We start from the raw sequence: 19439 nt of genomic DNA on the forward strand, positions 1-19439 counted from the left end.
GGTCTCTCAGTTTCATAGTGTTTATCTCCTATCCTTGGGGGTACATGTATCTCACCAAGGTCTTCAGCATAGTAGCCACCTCCTGCTCATCTGTCCAACCACATGATGCTGTCAACAAAATGGACCAGTGTAGTGTCATGAGGGGGGAATCAGGCGGTCCATAATCTTTATATTATGGCTGAAGATGGGAAAGTTAACGTAGCTCTGAGGAAAAACTCCATCTAAATGAATAGCGTTGGGGCGCCTGGGTGGCTCAGGGGGTTAAAGCCTCTGCCTTCGGCTCAGGTCGTGATCTCAGGGTCCTGGGATCGAGCCCCACATCGGGCTCTCTGCTCAGCGGGGAGCCTGCTTCCTCCTCTCTGTCTGCCTCTCTGCCTACTTGTGATCTCTGTCAAATAAATAAATAAAATCTTAAAAAAAAAATAAATGAATAGTGTTGACTGTTCTTTGTGAAGGTGAAGTGTTTGTTTCTGATTCTTTTTTCTAATTGGAATGGAAAAAAAACACAATGCCAAATTAGTGACACACCAGGTATGAGGCCTTCCTAATCTCTTCTAGCAATGAGGGCAGCACAGAATAGCAGCTGTTCTAAGACTTACTACTTGGTTAACTCAGCAGTAGTCCATAGTAACATAGTAACATAATAACAGTTTATTTAGGAGCTGGACTGGTATATTAAAGAAAGAGAACTGGGACCAGCACTCCTGTATCTTTTAGGTCTTTAATTGTGGCACTAATCTTCATTGCTCCCCTAAAATACAATATTATGCCTGACTTACTGTCTTGGGGTGAGCAGTTTCAGAGGGTTCCATTTGGCAACCCCCAATATAACCCCTACTCCACAGACCAGGGACCCAATGTGGCAGTTACTCCAACTGCCACATAAATAAATTCTAATTATGCACTTGAGGCCACTGTGAGACTAACACCTGGTCTTGAGCCAGAACACCTGGTCTGGTAGATGCTCATTTTAACAGGTAGGCTATAATGTTGCTTAAAATTTCCAGATACCAAAATTAACTCAAATCCTATGACTGATAGTCCTCAAAATATTATTACCCTTTCCCTAGTGCAGTCAATTAGAGAGATGGTCTAAGATGGTCTAAGCCTTTATGAAGAAATGTCATGTATTTATGTACTTTCTGTGTTGTGGTAGGTTTCTTCTTCCTTGGGACTCATCCACATACTTAGTTCTAGACCTGGAAACTGTGCTTTGCTTTTTCAGGGTCATAGATGTTAATCAGCACCCTCATGGACTGCCCATCTATTTTGCCCACAGGGAGACTATGCACTACTAGCGGATTCTAGAACTCCTTGTGGGTCAAGCTCTTTTGGATGCAAGAATGACCCTGCCAGTTATAATTGTGGCCTTCTAGCTTCTGGCTGTTAAGCAACACCACCTGGCTTCCCTTACTTCAGGGCTCTTATTATTGCCATGGATGTTAATAAGCCAACTCTGTGGCTGCTTCTCTTACCTCCCAGGCTTGCAGAGGACAGCTACCACCAAACTTCCAAGTGATGCTTAAGTCTCTCTCACCAGTACTCTCTGATGGCCTTGGGTGAATGATGAGATTCTAGTCCATCTCACGGAATACAATCCTCCAATTGATCATTTGGCTTTATGCAAGTTATCCATTCCAGCATGCCCATTTGCTCAGCCTCTTTATTCCTTGCTCCAGTCTGCCAGTGCAACTCAAACATTTTTCACTTTGCTGAGATTTAACCCAGTTATTGTCTTGGTTATTGGTTGTTATTCGCTTGGCAACTATTAAAAGAGAAAGGGGGTAGAGACGAAGGGCCACTGCCTTGTGGGCAAAAGGCATCTGCAGTATCTCCAGGAGAACAAACATGCTAGTTTTTACTAAAGAACAGCTACTTTTGCTAGCCCAGAGGGAGGGGCAGGAGAGTCCATCAAGATGACCCTATCCCTTGATGTGCCCTGGTGACTCATCAGTTGAGTGTCTGACTCTTGATTTCAGCTCAGTTCATGATCTCAGGGTTGTAGGATGGAGCCCTGGTGTTGGGCTCCGTGGGAATGCCTGCTTTTCTCCCTCTTCCCCTCCTTCTGTCCCTCTCCCTGCTCGTGTTCCATCTCTTTCTCTCTCAAATAATGAAACAAATCTTAAAAAAAAGAAGAATCCATCCCATATTTAGGACCCTAGATTTCCCCACCTTCACATTAACAGAGCTAAACATTAGCTAAACATTCAAAGCTCAGAAGTCTCTGGAGTTCTGTGACATCAACATTGGCTAGCTCTTCAGCATGTACTTCAACCGACTCTGACCTTCTAGGTGATAAAGGCTACCATAGGAGACCTCCAGCTCTAAGTTGTTAACAGCTATTTCTGTTCTCATTCTACAGTACTTATACAACTTAACAGTAATAGTCAACTCTATTCTCTTTGTAGATGTTATTCCTCCCATATTTTTCAAATGCCTGTATATCTACCACAGTTCCCCTTCACTGGGACATTGTCCTGGGCCAACGCTAGTGAAATCTTTAATAATTAATCTGCAGGCTTATGCCAGGGGCAATGAGTGCCCCACCTACCAATCACAGTGGCCTCTTTGAGCAAGAAATGGATGAGCCATTTCTAAATCTCAATTTTACCATCCCAGAGCCAAGATGGAATTAAATGTATAAGTTCTTCTTTTTTTTTTTTTTTTTTTTTTTTTTTGAATTAGGGGAAGTATCTGTGAGAGGAAACAGGGAGGGAGCCGGAGAGACTGGGTGAACTGTCATACAATGATGCAAGTCTGACCCTAAATGAAAGAGAGGGAAGGGTAGGTTGGGTAGAAGTGTTCTAGATGGCCATGTAGCCTAAGGAAGGCTTGGCAAGGCAATGGAGGAGTCCTTGAACTCCAGCAGGCCATCAGGGAAGTCTTGTGTCTGCCAAAAACAGGCCCTAGTCTCTGCCATGCTTAGTGAGCTGCAAAAGAAACAAAGTCTTGGCACAAACATAGTGATGGATTTCAGAGCACAGCAGCTGGGGTCCTTGGTCAATTAATTAAGCTTCTTGTAGTGGGGGTCTGTGAGGCACATTCTCACAGTAGTCTCATCATCCTAGCAAGAGGGAGAGCTGGAATTCAAATTCAGTAGTTTAGTTCCAGAGTGTATACTGCAAACACTACACTAAGATGGCATCTCTTAGAGCTGCAGAGGACTGAAATAAATGGTTCTCTATCACGTTGGAAGATTTATTTGGCAGCAGGACTGGATTGGTAAGAATCATTAGGCTCTTCTAAAGAGTCTGTACTTCATTCAACAGACAATAAAGTGGGGAGAGGGGGCATATTACAGATTAATGTACATGAATATATTCCATATGCATTGCATACACATATGAATAATTTACAGACCCATATGTAGCTTTAGTTTCCTATAATATAAAACGGTTAGCAGACTTGGAAATAGTTGCAACAAACACTGATTCCTGCACTACATATGCGGTAAGATATATTACCCTGCATATATATAAGATGGTCAGAAAGCGTTGACAAATCACTCATGCCATCTAGATGTAAAGATCTGGGGGGAAATGGATTCAGATAAATTCATTTTCCATCACTCGGTATAAGATCTTACTGTGGCACAAAGCTATCAAAAATTCACCTGATTTTTACTACGTTATTAAGAGTTTTAAAAATTATATTCTACCATTTTTTAATGCAAAAGCACTCTTTCCACTCATACTGTGTGTCAAATAGGCATTTACAGGCTAAATGAAGAACATAACCACTATTTATAACATAATTCCCTGGGTATCTGTGTAAGCTCCCAAAAATCAATTTACAGATGAATTCTATAAAATATAACCTTTTATAAAAAGGAGACCACACAATTATTCATTAACTAGTTAGTATTGGAAAAAAGCAGGTAGTCTTAATTCTATTTTATGGACATGGGAACCCAGCACAGAAATAGTAGATGATTCTTTCACTCCACATCATAAAAACAAATATGAACCTAGAACTAGAGACGAAATCAGATTCTCACACACCTATATTCACTACTAATACAAGTGTACAGTATAGCCCTGCAATAGAGTATTAAAACCTAGAGATGAAAAAAATCTCAAGAGAACACTGGTTCAACTTTCTGTGTAACAGCAGGTATTACTATTATCTGCTTATTATAAAGAATGAAAAATTAGTTGATCAAGGTCAAATCTAAAAATTAAGTAAAACTCCAAATTCAAAGCCTCTAGAAACTCAACATACGCATCACTACTATTTATTACTTCAAGACTACATATGTGAATCTGAATGGAGTTTTTAGATTTCAGACTGTTTCACTTCCTGACTTAAAGCCTAAAAACATAAACTGTAAACTCAGCAAGAGCAATTTATGAATTTGGGAGTAGGATATGTCTCTAAGTGATGGTTTAGGGAACATAAACCATATATATTTATAGTCTGACACAAGTAAATTTTGTTTATTTTTCAAACTAGGTTCCAAGTATACACATTATACTCCATGGGCTATTAAAGGCACAAACTAAAAGCTTTTAGCATTAGACTTTGGGATGCAATTCCATACAATGATTTCCTATGTTCCCTAGTTTTAAATGATACCGTTATAATACAAGATTTTAATATAGACATAAAAATTATAATCAGTGAAAGAAGTTTACTAGCAAATAACGACTTGTTACGTATCAAAGGTCTCTGTTAAGTCTGAGTTTCAAATACCTGATAAACAGGCAACCAAATTGTCCCTTATTTGACCAAGGACTTATCTTACTAAATTAACATATATAATAATTACAGATAGAAAATACCTGTCCTACGAAAAATGTGTTTAAAAAGAAATGCAAGTATGCAGGTCAGGATAGGTGTTAAATACGAACTTCAAATTTGGTTCTTGAGCATCCTGACAGTCGAATCAAAGAGGCAAAACTCTATCAAAGTGGTTTCCAAAAGTTTTTTTGAATCACATTCTAATGTATCTTATATGGGACTTTATATAAAGGGTACTCTATGACATGGAGAACAATGTCCCAGACAATATCATTGAACAAATATGTTAAAATACTTTATATGGTTACTACTCAAAGTAACTCACCTTGTTTAGGTGAAGATATCAAATTCAAATTCTACCCAGTGAAAGTGATATTGCTAGGGGGTGCTTTTGTAATACATACGATTTTTACACTGAAGGATTCTTTTTTTTTTTTAAAGATTTTATTATTTATTTGACAGACAAAGATCACAAGTAGACAGAGAGGCAGGTAGAGAGAGAAGGGGAAGCAGGCTCCCTGCTGAGCAGAGAGCCCAATGCAGGACTCGATCCCAGGACCTTGAGATCATGACCTGAACTTGAAGGCAGAGGCTTAACCCACTGAGCCACCCAGGCACTCCTACACTGAAGGATTCTTAGACATGGATTAGTTTTCCCACTTGGGATAACAATTCTTATTTAATGGCTAGGAGACTCCCGAACAGACAACAAAAGTAACTTGACATGATTAATAAAATTTCATCATTTAGGGGCAGACCTTTAATTTGAATTTCCAGATTCAGCAGGGAAGTTTAGTATCTCACAACTTCAACAGCACAGACTGCAACCTAAGGCTTCACAGGATTTACCGGAAATTCTACCTTTCCAAAATGATGTCCTCTATTCACAAGGAATTAGTTAGCTGCATGTTCATGTACAGTACATTCTGAAGATAAAAAATTATAAACAGTGTTTCAGTGTTACAAAAACAGAAATACCTAATTATCAGCACTTTATGAAAAAATTCTGTAAATTACCCAAAGCAGCAATATATAACCAAACACACTGAATGTTTCTGAATGTATACAAGCAGCCCTGGGCAGCAAGGAAAAATCAACAAGTCGTATCTGCTGTTCAGTCTAAGTATTTCTCCTGCAATCTGCATTGGGAATAATGAAGCTGGAAAATACCTAGAGGGAGCATCTAGTCTGCATATACACTTTTGCCCTATTTTCAAAGATCCCTATATATAGATACTACTAGCACTAATAGTCTATTTTCCTTGTTACACACTTGGAAATTATTAGGCAACTAGTATTCTTTCATTAACAAGATAATCACAATTACTTTACCTTTCTCCAAACTTACCTTACCTACTCATCTTTAGACGGGGGCATCCACTATTACCCTGAAAACATACTATAACTGTTTAGTACTTTAATACAAACTTCACAACTTCCCAAGATTTAGGTTATTTCATGATTTGTTCAAACTACAAATTAAAGTAAAACTAAGTTTTATTTGTGGGAGCAATGCTGTATCTTGGAATCATTTATTCAAAACAATATTCTTAGATACTGAGGTAACTGATCATATATGGCTCACCCTCTAACAGGAAAAACAGACAAACTGGTAAACAAGTTGTCAGATTGGAGTGCTATGAAAAAAAAATTTAAGTGTTAAGGGGTAGAGAGGGGTTTTTGTGAGGAGGTAACATCTGCCCTGTAAAGATGAGAATTATGTTCCAAGCAATTTTTGGCTGAAGTAGGTTTAACTAGTTATTCTGCTATATATGCATTCCTTCTGAATTGTTTAACCTTGCACTGCTCCCTCCTGAATGTTCTTATTCTTAATTTGGAGACTAATTCTTCTAAAAGCTTTTCATTACCTCCTTAATTGGTGTATTCCATAAGTTTAAGAAGCATGCCTTCTATTTTAAAAAAATATTCTATAACATTAGGTCATTGTTTCAGTATATGTTTCTTCCAAATTACATTTAATAATCTGTGAAAAATAATAATATTTGAAAAAAAAATCTTTGTGTTACTGGATAGGTCTACACGAATATTCTAAAGAATAGTAGTTTTGTGGTTCTTTCTAAGTAAAACAGACTGAATGCAAACTGGCAGAGTAGGACCCATTCAGAAGCTGAGGTGGATGGGAGGATGGGAAACACAGTTAATGATGGCTTAGTCTAATAGTAGTAAAAGCCTAACAGAGGAGTTAGTTGACAGAGATCACGTATGTGTGATGAAGAAGCAAATCAACTGGCAAAGTTGGAGAGAACCTTTTGCACCACACTAGCTCTTTGAGACATGCTGCCACCACCTGGGCAATAAGAAATTCTAAAGTATGGAAAATTTTTGATTGTGATAATCAGTTAATTAACAAAATTAAAAAATATACTTTCATTTTATGAAATCAACATTTTTGACAAGTCTTTGGATATTAAGGAAGAGCAGGGATTTTGGCCAGATGGGTTTAAAATCCTGCTCTACTCCTTTTCCAGTCTCTGATTCCTTATCTGTAAAATGGGTATGAGAACATTATCATTTGGGGTTGTTTAGTCTCAGGATTAGTAATAATAGATCTGAAGCATCTAGTCCAGTATCTGGTATACAGTGAATACTCAATAAAGAGCTTTTAAGAAATTATTATTCTTCAATATGATCTTGCAAATATGTAAAGACCTGATTGTTACTTTTTAAATCAATAACTGTGCCCTTTAAGAAAGGTATTTTCAGGACGCTTGGGTGGCTCATTCAGTTAACTGTCTGATTTTGGCTCAGGTTGTGATCTTGGGGTCCTGGGATAGAGCCTCACATCTGGCTCCTTGCTCAGCAGGGAGGATGCTTATACCTCTCCTTCTGCCCTTCCCCCCACTTGGCCTGCACCTGCATGCACACTCTTTCAAATAAATAAACTCTTAAAAAATATATATATATTTTCATTATGTTTCAATGAAAGGAAGAAACTAATAATAAAATTTAGGGAAGAAACCAATTTCATCAAATTAAGTCAAATATGTGAACTGTTACTGCAGAGAAATAAGCACCAAATGTTGAGCAAGTAGGAAAGTTCTCAAGACCTTTAGTCAAGTTTAGGTTTTTATAATAGAATCTTATTCAGGTTTTACTCATTCATGATTTTTTTTTTCACTCACAATTTTGACACAAGTCAAGGGGAAATGCAACTTTGTACCACCAAAAGAAAAATACTTTTTACTCGGTCCCCAGCATTGCCACCAAAAAAAAAAAAAAAAAAAGACTTTTTAAACAAATGACAGAGTAGGGTTTACCTTCTCAAGAGGAAAAAAAAAAACGGTTAAAATTTTGTAATGTTCTTTTTTTCAAGATAACTAGTGTGATGGGGTGGGAGGCACAACACACTACACAGGAATTATGCAAAGACAAATCCTTAATAGTTAAAAGCTTTGTTAATTTGGCTCAAGTTACATGGGTAAGATTTCTTAAAAATAAACACAAGCAGAGCTTATTTTCTTGTTATTCTAAGTTGGCATTCTTAAAGGCATTTGTGAAAGAATAAAATCCAATTGAGGATCTTTTCAAATAAAGAGTAAGACCTTAAGAAAATTGGATATGTTTCCACTAAATTCCTTGTTCTGCTGCCACTTACGAAGCATAAGTTAGAAAAATGGCCAAGCCCAGTCCAACTGACAAAACCTTAAAGCTGAAAGAACACCAGAGATGACCTAGTGTACGTTACACATAAAGAGGAAACAGGCTCAGAGTGACTTACAGTGTATACACATCAGCAGTTTCACAATTCACAAGACTCCTCACTACAGAATATAGTGCACAGTATCTGAACCAATCTTGATACCATCTTTCATGAAGGCAATGCAGGTTGCATGAAGGGGCTCAGCTGTGGCAACCCCTATTACTCCTGGACTTGCAATCTGTTCTGGAACTGAAAACTAGGTCAGTAGTATTAGGCTGTGAAGGCAGGGTCGAGACTATAGCCAAAGAGCTACAGAAGCTTCTTTCTTATGCACCCTTTTTTGCAGCTCACGTCTCCAGTGCATTTAACAAGGGAAGCAGCAGAGTAAACTACGGGGAAGGCAGTAATTGGGTATGTTGTGTATCCATAATTAAATCAAAACACACACACACCTTGGCCTCTGGAGAGAAGGATGTTAAAATACATCCTGACCCCCTCCTGCAGTTACTATTTGAACCAGTTTTTTAGAGCTCACATAGTTCCCTCTAGCAAGTGAAGTTTTCGGTATACACAATCCAGTGACCAAGTCTGCTTTTTCTGGCTACTACAAGTACAGGTTAGGTCCAAGCAGCACAAGCTCTGAAACCATCATCCAAGTTTTCAAACAAGAATGAGTAAGAAAACAACTGCTGCTAATACAACATACAAACATTAACATATGCCCAACGAACAGTATTTTTGATCACTAGATTATTTGCCAAAAGCCTGTTCCCTGGTAAATAGTAGTTACTGTTGTTATATCTAAACTAGTTATGCATGTCACAGCTTGCTCCTCAAAGAGAACATTCTATAGTCTCTCAAGAATAAAAACCTGCTGTATTTGGCACACAAAAGTGAAGAGGTCTTGCAACATTCTCGGAGGTAGTCGAACAGAGCAGTTTGGTGCAAGCAGTCATAAAATTTGGTCACCAACCAAACCAGAGTTAATCTCTCAGTTCCTGCAGATTAGAAGACAATATTAAGCTCATTCTTTCTGCTTGTTGACTTTTGCAGCCCTTTGTGTACTGAAAGAACAAGTATCTCTGGGAATTCTATGCCCAGTTTATTTATCGAGTACTTTGGGCAAGTACGGTTCATTTCGTGTGTGTGTGTGTGTGTGTGTGTGTGTGTGTGTGTGTGAAATGAGTTAGGTTCTCAAACTAAAAACAAACAGCAAAAATCCCCTCTTCACCCAGAACGGTTGCATTTTTTCCTTAGTAATAAGGTTCGGTGGAGCCACCATGGTCCAGCTGCTTCACTGTGGGCAGTACGTGACGCTTTAACTATTGTCCAACCAGAAGATGAAGAGGGGCAAAGGGTGGAGTGTGAACCGGGAGGAGGAACTCGCCAGGTCCTTCAACAGTCTCTCTGGGACCCTCACCTTGACTTCAGGCGGTTTGCGGAGACCAACTCCTTTCTTGCCGCCGCTCTTCAGTCTGTTTCCAGGGGCTACATACATCACCCACCCGGGCCCGCCATCAACGGTCTGGTTCCAGCAGGGCAGGGCAAGGAGCTGTCTCCCGGCTGACATCTGGGGCAGAAGGCCGGCAGGAAGCCGGACTGCCTCCTGGAAACTGAGTCCACCCACGCCTCCTTCGCTGGCCCCTTCGTCCCGGCAGCAGGCGACGGTCTCGGGCTCCCCGCCAGAGGCCAGACGGGGCGCCGCCACACGCCCGGCGTGGCCTCACCTGCCGCTCCCCGGGTAGCCGGGCGCCGCCCTCCCCCGTCCTCCCCGCCCCCCCCCGCCCCCGCGAGTCCCCGAAGCCCAGGTCCCGGGACCCGCTCAGCAATGGCGCAGCCGGAAACTGGCCCCTCGACTTCCTCAGGCCCACTCGGGGCTGAGGCCGGCCTGTGGGCGGGACGGGAAAGCCGCGGCTTCCGCCTTCCTGCTTCCGGCCTGGAGGTGAGTTGGGAGTAGGGGTCTGAACCCAGGGGCCCGGCCGTGGTGTAGGGTGGGCTGCTGGTGACACTTCTGCCCGCGTTCCCGGAGGAAGTGGCCACGGCGCCGGCGGACTGGGCTGGGGCGGGCCCAAGTCCGGATTCCTGGAAACCACCCGCTTTCCGAGCCCCGCACCTCGGGCTATTGCCCGCTGAGGCCGAGGGGTGCTTCAACGTGGCCCCTGGGCAGGCGGCCGGATGGGATAGTAAAGCAGGAATGAGCAAGCGCGAAGCAGGGATGTCCGGGACGTGCGGATCGCGGTGAAGTACTCTCCGGGGCAGCTTCAGGCGCCGGGCAGGTCTGGTTTGGAGATCAAGCGCGGTCCACCCTTTACGGAAAGAAGAGTGATAACTGATTCCTCCGAGTGTGGAGACACGTGCGTTTGGGTCCGAAATTGAAGTGCACGGGAGCTTTGTGGCCTGTGGACGATAACTTTTCTGTGTTAACGGCTAAAACTTAGCCGCAAACCAGGTCCTTCACTCCCGCGTTACTCTTTTTTGCATATTGCCGTAGTTAACTCATTACCGTGCTGGAGAGGCTTGAAGGAACAGATGGGATCTCTGTGTGGGCCTAAGAATTCAAGGGCAGGGGGCGGAGGCTGGACTCTAACAACATACTAGCGGCACTTCAGTGTTTTCAGTTGAAAATAGAAAGAGACCGGTGGAAGGATATTAAAGCCAGTGGTAGTTTCCTTGAGGTAATGGGATTGTGGCTGATCTATATATTGTTCTGGTTTTCTGTAAAGAACACGAATTGTGTAATAGGGAGACCAAAAATCCTTTAAAGAATTAAGTGAGATGTAGAATTTTTAATTACCTAACCTTACAAGTTAACGACTTTTTTAGTATAAAAAGTTAAAAATCTAGAAATGGATTTGCTGTAACTTATCAGTGAATTGTCTTTTTATATGTCCTTGAGCTTCATAATTTTATTTTTGAAGTAACTTAGTGAAATATTTGTAATTACTCCAATAGGATTTTCTTAGAGTGCCTTTGTAATTGTAGTAATGACTTTCTTCAAATTAGGAAGAAATAGGTATTAAATGTCCATAATGTGCCAGGCAGTTTTACATGTCATTTATAGGTTGCAAGTAGACAGTTTTGAAAGTGTTTTAAAGTTATCCTGAAAGTTGTGACTTAAACTTTTTTTCTTTTATCTTTTCTTTTCAACCCACCCAGTATGTAAAATTTAAACCTTGTCTCACGAGTGTATGGTAGAGCTAAAAAAGAAGACGACAAACAAGCAAGGGTCATCTGAAATTGTAATTGGCCCATTAATAATCCCAGGACAAAGTTGGAAAGAAGTACTCAAGCATAAGGTAGATGACTTTAAATCCCAGCTGAAATTGTGGTTGTATGTACACCCATTCCTACCCAAGTATTCTTAATTTTCACCTTTGAGTAGAGGTCGACACAAAACGAAAGGTTGAAAAGCCTCTGAGGCAAAATAGAAAATGTCACTCAGATCCATACTGTCCTTATTTATCAGATTGCCCTCCCATACCAACTCAGTGGAACAAAATGCATGGCACCTGTTATGGTAATTTTGTCATTAAATTATGTCCTCGGGCGCCTGGGTGGCTCAGTGGGTTAAGCCTCTGCCTTTAGCTCAGGTCATGATTTCAGGGTCCTGGGATTGAGTCCCGCATCGGGCTTTCTGCTCAGCAGGAGCCTGCTTCCTTCTCTCTCTCTCTCTGCCTGCCTCTCTGTCTACTTGTGATCTCTGTCAAATAAACAAATAAAATCTTAAAAAAAAAAATTATGTCCTCAAGGAGGAGTCTCCAGAGCCGAAAGAGGGCATAAAATAGCATGTCATTTTTTGCTTGTATCTCTTTGCATGTGAATATGGATATTTCCACGCTTCCCATTCCCCGTCCTTTTCATTCTTAGAAACAGCCCTCCATTACCTTCCTTTCCCCAAGCATTTCATGTACTCTGTGGCTTGTCCTTTTCATACACCAAATTTGATGAATCATACTTTGGTTAATTAGTACTTAATACTAAGTCTGTGTCAAAAAAATAACAGGATTCTGCTGTTTCCTGGAATGAGTGCTTAAGACCAGATTCTTTCAAAAGTCTGTGCTAAATAAAATTTGTCTTGACTGCAAAGAATGCATAGTCCCTGTGACAGATTCCAGATGGTTTTTACTTTTAACTTCTATACCTTAAAATCTTTTAAGTGTTACCCTAGTTTGTTTCTTCTTAACTGGAGGTAACAGTCCATATTAAGATAGTACTAATTGATGGTTTTTAAAAACAAAAAGCTAATCAGTAATAACAATTCTGAGTTAAATAGTTGTATGATGTAACTCTTTGAAAATTTGATTAATCACGAAGTCTTTTCTCTTGTTGCCCCTCTCTTCTCTTTTCCAAAGACGGCTACAAAGATGTTTGATATAAAGGCTTGGGCTGAGTATGTTGTGGAATGGGCTGCAAAGGACCCATATGGCTTCCTTACAACAGTTATCCTGGCCCTTACTCCATTGTTTCTAGCAAGTGCAGTACTGTCCTGGAAATTGGCCAAGATGATTGAGGCCAGGGAAAAGGAGCAAAAGAAGAAACAAAAACGTCAAGAAAATATTGCAAAAGCTAAACGACTAAAAAAGGATTGAAGGAATGAACAAACAGGCTATAGAACCAGAAGAACATAATTTGGAAAATTAATGCAGTGTTGAAAGGACCCACTAAGGTTTCTTTTCTGGTTTTTATAGCAGTAATTTGTTGTAAACAAAGTTGGAGCACCTGTAAGAATCATGTTAGTTGTGACCTCTACTGCAGCAACTTTTAGATTTTGGTGTAGAAGTCTGTTGACAGTTACTGTAAACTGGCATTTATTATGCTATAAATTCTTTATAATTGACTTAGTCATTTGCCACTTTGCAGCTTATATTCTGAAATGAAAACAGCCTGTGGAGAAAAATGACTATACATTATGAACTCTATTCAAATAATGGCTTAGAATAGGGTCCTGTTCAGGACAAAGGGAATTGAGAATGTAAAAATCAAAACTGTCCTGAGGTGAAAGTGTGCTTTGGCTTAAAAAGGCATATATAGTATATTATTTACATCTTTTTTTATTATTGCTTCTTTCTTGGAATAGAATAATTTCTGGCTTTCTCAAAACCACATACTAACCAATGACCATGTTTTGCATTTTTCTCATTAGCCTTTGAGATAATTATCAGACATTCTGCCTTTTTAAAAATCTCGTTTTATAAAGAATTCTCGTATTGGCTATGTAGAATACCACCTACCAGATAGAACAGTTTTTGTACTTGTAAACCTGCCATTTTCTTAGAGATGTCTTGTTGAGTAGAATAACACTATGATTTAAAGCTTGCAGTAAAAATGCCAAACTTTGTGTTTCCTTGGAACAAGTTTATTCTTTATTGTGCTATGTAGAAATGTAAAGTAGTTAAAATGTCTTACCACATAATTTGTTCATTATATAGATGCCACTTTTGTGTTTTTATTCCAGTCTTCATTTTAATTTATCTAATAATGATATTCTATGATCAAGCACGTTCATGGTGGCAATTAAAATTTCAGACTTCTCGTAAGGAATTCTAAAAAAGTAATAGTTAAGTTCTATTGCATAAGTGGTAAAAGTTTAACATTTGGAAAAATTTCGTTCATCATACTAGTAATTGGGTGAAAAAGGCAAATTGTGTCAAAATGAGAATGTGTTAAAATTAGAAATAAAGAGCTAAAGGATATTTCCTTCAGCTAAGTAGTATAACTGGAACTTTTTACTATTAAACATGGCTTTTATAAATGCGTGTCTAATAATTTTATTTGCTGTCAGTATATAATAGCTTATTAATATTTTCCTCACCTCTGATAATTAATTTTAAATTATAAAAAATTGTCCACCAGCTTTAATTTAAAAGTGAAACTAGATACTGAAATAAATTTGATACTTTTTTATAAAGAGGTCCTGGGTTTTTTTTAAAGGGGGGTTAATAATAAAGTAATTAAAGTTAAATATGTTATAGAAGTTAGACTTTTCACAGGGTTTTGAGTTTCATTTCTAACTAAAAGCCTACTTACAAAAGTTAAGAGCACTATTTCTCAACAATGAAAGCCTAAGGACTCCTGAGAATGCTTCTGGACTGGTCTGAACACTGCTTAGTACTTTCACTTTAGGTTGTCAGTTCTTAGGTGTTGCCAGTGGAATGAACGTATTGCAACTTCCATTTCATTACTTAACCGAGGTAGGATATCTAGTGATCTTTTTATTGGCACTGAACTTTTTTTTTGGGGGGGGGGGTCACTGAACTTTTAATAGTTGAAATTACCATTGAAATTAAAACTTAAAAATATGCTTCTATAGATCTACTTGCCCTCCTGGGTCCACAGAGCACAGCTGAAGAAAAACAAGGTTAAGATATATCTAAAATGTGTTTGGGCTTCTGCAGTTAAACTGTTCGTTAAAGAAATTTATATATGTAAGTCTTGCTTATGGCCACATTTTAGAGTCAAATATCGAAGCAAAAGATATATTCACCATAATTTTTAGTTATCTACTAGAGCTGTGTTTTCATTGGTTTTCTTGTTACAATTTAAAGATATTTAACTGAAATCTTTTTCTATAATTTCTTTAAAGTCTTAACACGTGCCAGTTTTTTATTTGACATATGCCATTTGTTTCTTTAGCTTTAGCTTTTCCAACATTTATGGAGCCTTTTTTAATATATGTGAGATCATTAGGTATTATAATATGGATGTCTATATGTTTATGTGTATGGGGGAAATGGGGGGATGTAAAATAGAATATTATGAGGGCTGGGATCCTTCAGAAAAATCAGTCTTTTCTCACTGCAACAAATAGTACTATTGATGAAAGAATGTTTTACTATTAGCTGTAATACTTCCTTTAAAAATTGCCTTTTGTGCTGTTTCTGAAGTTTTGAGAACTAATATAATCAGTTACCTTTTTGTGGCTGGTTTTGGATAAAACACATGCTGCTTGTAACAGACATTTTACTCAAAAAGAAGAAAAAAGTTTGTGTGTCAAAATTTGATTCATACTATCCATGTGACAAACTTCAGCATGGTATCACTGTGAGATATATGAGTATATAAGTATATGAGATATACTTTTTAGTGCACCATTTTTTGCTTTGATTTCTTAAAATTAGAGTAAGCAAATGAAGTAAGCTTACCATGCTGTGAGCTGGAAACCAGTGTTGAGATAAATTATAATTAGCTCCTGACCCATTCGTTCTCTCCTTATACAGAATGTAAAGGGGCAGGGGGCACTTACAGCTCATCTGGTATTACATGAGAGGAAGTCTGATTCCTATTCATGATTGTTTTTATGTCTGCAGTTGGTTATAGCATCACTTGGGTTTACTTCATATCTGGACTATATACATGTATATGTGTGTATATTTCTCAAACATATTAAAACAGATTGCATGTTCAAAGACCACAAGTTTGGGATATATAAAATAGGACTTAGGGCAGTTCTATTTTCAACATTTTGAGGAACCTCCATGCTGTTTTCCAGAGTGGCTGCACCAGCTTGCATTCCCACCAACAATGTAGGAGAGTTCCCCTTTCTCCGCATCCTCGCCAGCATCTGTCATTTCCTGACTTGTTGATTTTAGCCATTCTGACTGGTGTGAGGTGATATCTCATTGTGGTTTTGATTTGTATTTCCCTGATGCCGAGTGATATGGAGCACTTTTTCATGTGTCTGTTGGCCATCTGGATGTCTTCTTTGCAGAAATGTCTGTTCATGTCCTCTGCCCATTTCTTGATTGGATTATTTGTTCTTTGGGTGTTGAGTTTGCTAAGTTCTTTATAGATTCTGGACACTAGTCCTTTATCTGATATGTCGTTTGCAAATATCTTCTCCCATTCTGTGATATGAGGAAGTGGTGATGCAACATGGGGGCTTAAGTGGGTAGGAGAAGAATAAATGAAACAAGATGGGATTGGGAGGGAGACAAACCATAAGTGACTCTTAATCTCACAAAACAAACTGAGGGTTGCTGGGGGGAGGGGGTTTGGGAGAAGGGGGTGGGATTATGGACACTGGGGAGGGTATGTGCTTTGGTGAGTGCTGTGAAGTGTGTAAACCTGGTGATTCACAGACCTGTACCCCTGGGGATAAAAATATATGTTTATAAAAAATAAAAAATTTAAAAAAAATAGGACTTAGGGTTTATTCCTATGTGATTTCTTGGACTCTTTTAACTTAATTTGACTATTATAGACTCTTCTCACTTCTGTTTTTTTCCCCAAGGAACACAAACACAGTTTAAGAAAGCCTGTTCTGTTTAAATTTAGGTTACATTTTATTTTATTTATTTTCTGTTTTATTTTTTGTTTGGTGAGGTCAGGTTACGTTTTAAATAGTGTGGTTAATGAGATAAAAAATATAAGGCTGATTCAAGGCTGGTTAAATTAAGAAATGAAATAAGTGACAGCCAGAAATCGGTTTGTAAAAGTAGAAGTGGAAAAGAGTAACAGATAATGGGAAAATTATTTTTCCTCCATTTTTACTGATTTTCAACATCACATATCCAAGTTATAGCTAATAGGCTAGATTTGTATGATTGAACCAACATTTTCTGTACTTGAATGGTCAAAAGTCTGCTACATGCACATGTAGCACAGGCATGGGAAATCAAGAACAATTTACTTCTGAGAAAGTACACAAGGTATATATGATACTTTAATTACTTTGAAATGAACATTTTTACTTTTGGAATTTAAAAAATTTTGCATAGGTCTAAAGTCTGTCTTGAAGAAATAAAGACATTTTCATTTACTTATTTTAAGACATTTTCATTAAAAAAAAGCTTACAAATGTCCAAAATATAACTACTGAAAATACAACATATGGTGGACAAACTAATACTTTATTTAATACTTTAATTGTGCTTTGCATGTGTCTGGCATAAAAGCCGAATACAAAAAAGATTGCTTAGAAGGGTAATTTGAATTAGGCCAGAGTTATAGTTAAATTTCTATGTAGGACATTAAACTGTTTTGATACCATCTAACAGCGCCACCAGTCATCCAAAAAATACTAGTCTTGAGGAAAGGAGTATGGATGGATTACTATAAATGTCATTTCCAGTTCTTCAAATGACTTTAAAACTGCATGCTCTAGGAGTGGTATCTGGCTGGTTCAGTCAGTAGAATGTGTGACTTTTGATCTTGGGGTTGTAAATTTGAGCCCCACCTTGGACATGGAGATTATTTTAAAATAGTCTTTTTTTTTTTTTTTTTTTAAGTGCATGCTCTACTAATAATGGTGGGCCAGTATCATAATCTTCGGGTATTTTCCCACAAGGACTTTTGGTTAAGATTTTCTTTTGCTGCTTATATAAAACAGGTTATTTTAATTTATTTTACTTTTTTTTTTAATGCCTCATCTATTTAGTATTTACCTTTTTTAGGTTTTTATTTAAATTCCAGTTAGTTAACATACAGTGTAACATTAGTTTCAGGTGTACACTTCGGTGATTGAGCACTTCCATACATCACCCAGTGCTCATCACAAGTGCTTTCCTTCATCCCCTTCACCTATTTCACTCATCCTCCCTCCCACTTCCCATCTGGGAATATCAGTTTGTTCTTTATAGTTAAAAAAAAAAACACGTATTTTACAATGAAAACATAAAAATAAAAATAAATGTAAATTCTGTCATATGTTAAAATATTTACATACTGTAAGGCAAACATTTATAAAAAGATATGTATAGAATACATTTAATAAGCTAATAGCAACTTGGCAGTAGAAATAGTCTAGCATGTTAGAACATTTGCAATTCTTCTTGTAACCCAGGACTCCGGAACATCTTAATTTACAGTCATTTGTACCTCTTTTTATACTGCCTGGTGGCTAGTTCTTTTTGCCTGTATGGCAAAATGTAGTAGTATTTTGTAATGATAGAATGGTTAACCTCATAGTAAGAGATTGCTGGAATGGTAGTATTTTTATCAAGGGGCTTTTCTGTCATTCAATAAGTGTGTTATGGTAATTACATTTGATTATTTGTTTTAATATTACATTTTATAAAGTATTTTTCTCTATTTCTTAAACAATGAAAAATTTTTACTTCTATTAAGTAAAAATGTTAACCGGTGTTTTTAGCAAGTCACTGTTAAAACGTAACCAGGGATTTCCTATAGAGCATTAAAATTTGAATCACTTCTTCAGTAAATATATATTGAGCACCTATTATAATGCCATACATTCTGAGAAGTCTATTTTAGCAATAAAAACTTAGTTGTGTACTTTGGAAAACATATGATCCTTCAAAAATACTTCTGTATAATAATGGGTGTTTTAACATTACCCGTCTATGTTTTTCTTCAATATACAAGCCACTGGAATCCCCACTGCCCATGTAATCACAGAGTACTCTCTTCTATTTTTCATTTTCTCAAAGGATTTTTTTTTGTTGTTGTTCTTTTCTTTTGGTGGGGTGCGGGGATAGTGTGGAGGGAGAGAGAGACAGAGCTAGAATCCCAAGCAGGCTCTGCTCTCACAACCCTGAGATCATGACCTGAGCTAAAATCAGGAGTTGGACGCTTAACTGACTGAGCCATCCAGGAGCCCCTCTCAAAATAATTTTTAAACTTAGGGAACTCCAGTTATTGTACCATTTCTCTCTTTACTGTCCTTTCAGACTTTTGTGTCTCTTGGTCCTGATTCCTCTTTTCAAACTCCAGGTCTTCATGACTTTCCATTATCAGCTACCTTTTCTTGGCCTCCACATGTTTTATCCAAGTTCATGTTTTTGATTAATCCTTTAGAATCTTACAGACTGCCTCTCCAGAAATGGCAGTCTTCTCATTTTTCTCTTTTTTTAACTGGGTACTTTAGGAGAGCTCGCAAATTAGCCTTACCTTCTATCATGATATACACTGGGGTTCCGAAATGATCATAAAGATCCAAAATGTACTGAGCATTTACAGCTACAGGATACTTCACAAAGGAGCAATCCTAAGTGAGGAAACTTAAGCGAACTGATAAACAGAATGATGACTAAAGCAAATAAAGAAATTAAACATAGGGGTGCCTGGGTGGCTCAGTTGA

At 38.2% G+C, this 19439-nt stretch overlaps 1 protein-coding gene across 5 annotated transcripts; it reads left to right on the forward strand.

Annotated features, from left to right (window-relative positions):
- The first annotated feature begins 10255 nt into the window (after window positions 1–10255).
- On the forward strand, window positions 10256–15331 carry SMIM15 (small integral membrane protein 15). Of its 5 annotated transcripts, none has more exons than XM_032336166.1 (3): window positions 10256–10343; window positions 11558–11697; window positions 12754–15331. In XM_032336166.1, the coding sequence occupies exons 2-3, from the start codon at window positions 11590–11592 to the stop codon at window positions 12988–12990; spliced, it is 345 nt and encodes a 114-aa protein (XP_032192057.1). In that variant the 5' UTR covers window positions 10256–10343; window positions 11558–11589; the 3' UTR covers window positions 12991–15331. The 5 variants fall into 5 exon arrangements, with proteins under 5 accessions (XP_032192057.1, XP_032192058.1, XP_032192056.1 ...); XM_032336167.1 differs by lacking the exon at window positions 10256–10343 and adding an exon at window positions 10575–10677; XM_032336165.1 differs by lacking the exon at window positions 10256–10343 and adding an exon at window positions 10666–10755.
- Window positions 15332–19439: the final 4108 nt, after the last annotated feature.

This window comes from Mustela erminea, chromosome 3, assembly GCF_009829155.1.
Source record: "Mustela erminea isolate mMusErm1 chromosome 3, mMusErm1.Pri, whole genome shotgun sequence".
Classification (NCBI taxonomy): domain Eukaryota; kingdom Metazoa; phylum Chordata; class Mammalia; order Carnivora; family Mustelidae; genus Mustela; species Mustela erminea.

What these genes read in the sequence shown, in the direction of transcription:
- SMIM15 (XM_032336166.1), top strand. Translation starts at nt 11,590, where the DNA reads ATGGTAGAGCTAAAAAAGAAGACGACAAACAAGCAAGGGTCATCTGAA. An exon ending in AAGAAGTACTCAAGCATAAG is followed by an intron (nt 11,698 to 12,753) that starts GTAGATGACTTT and finishes TCTTTTCCAAAG; the next exon opens with ACGGCTACAAAGATGTTTGA.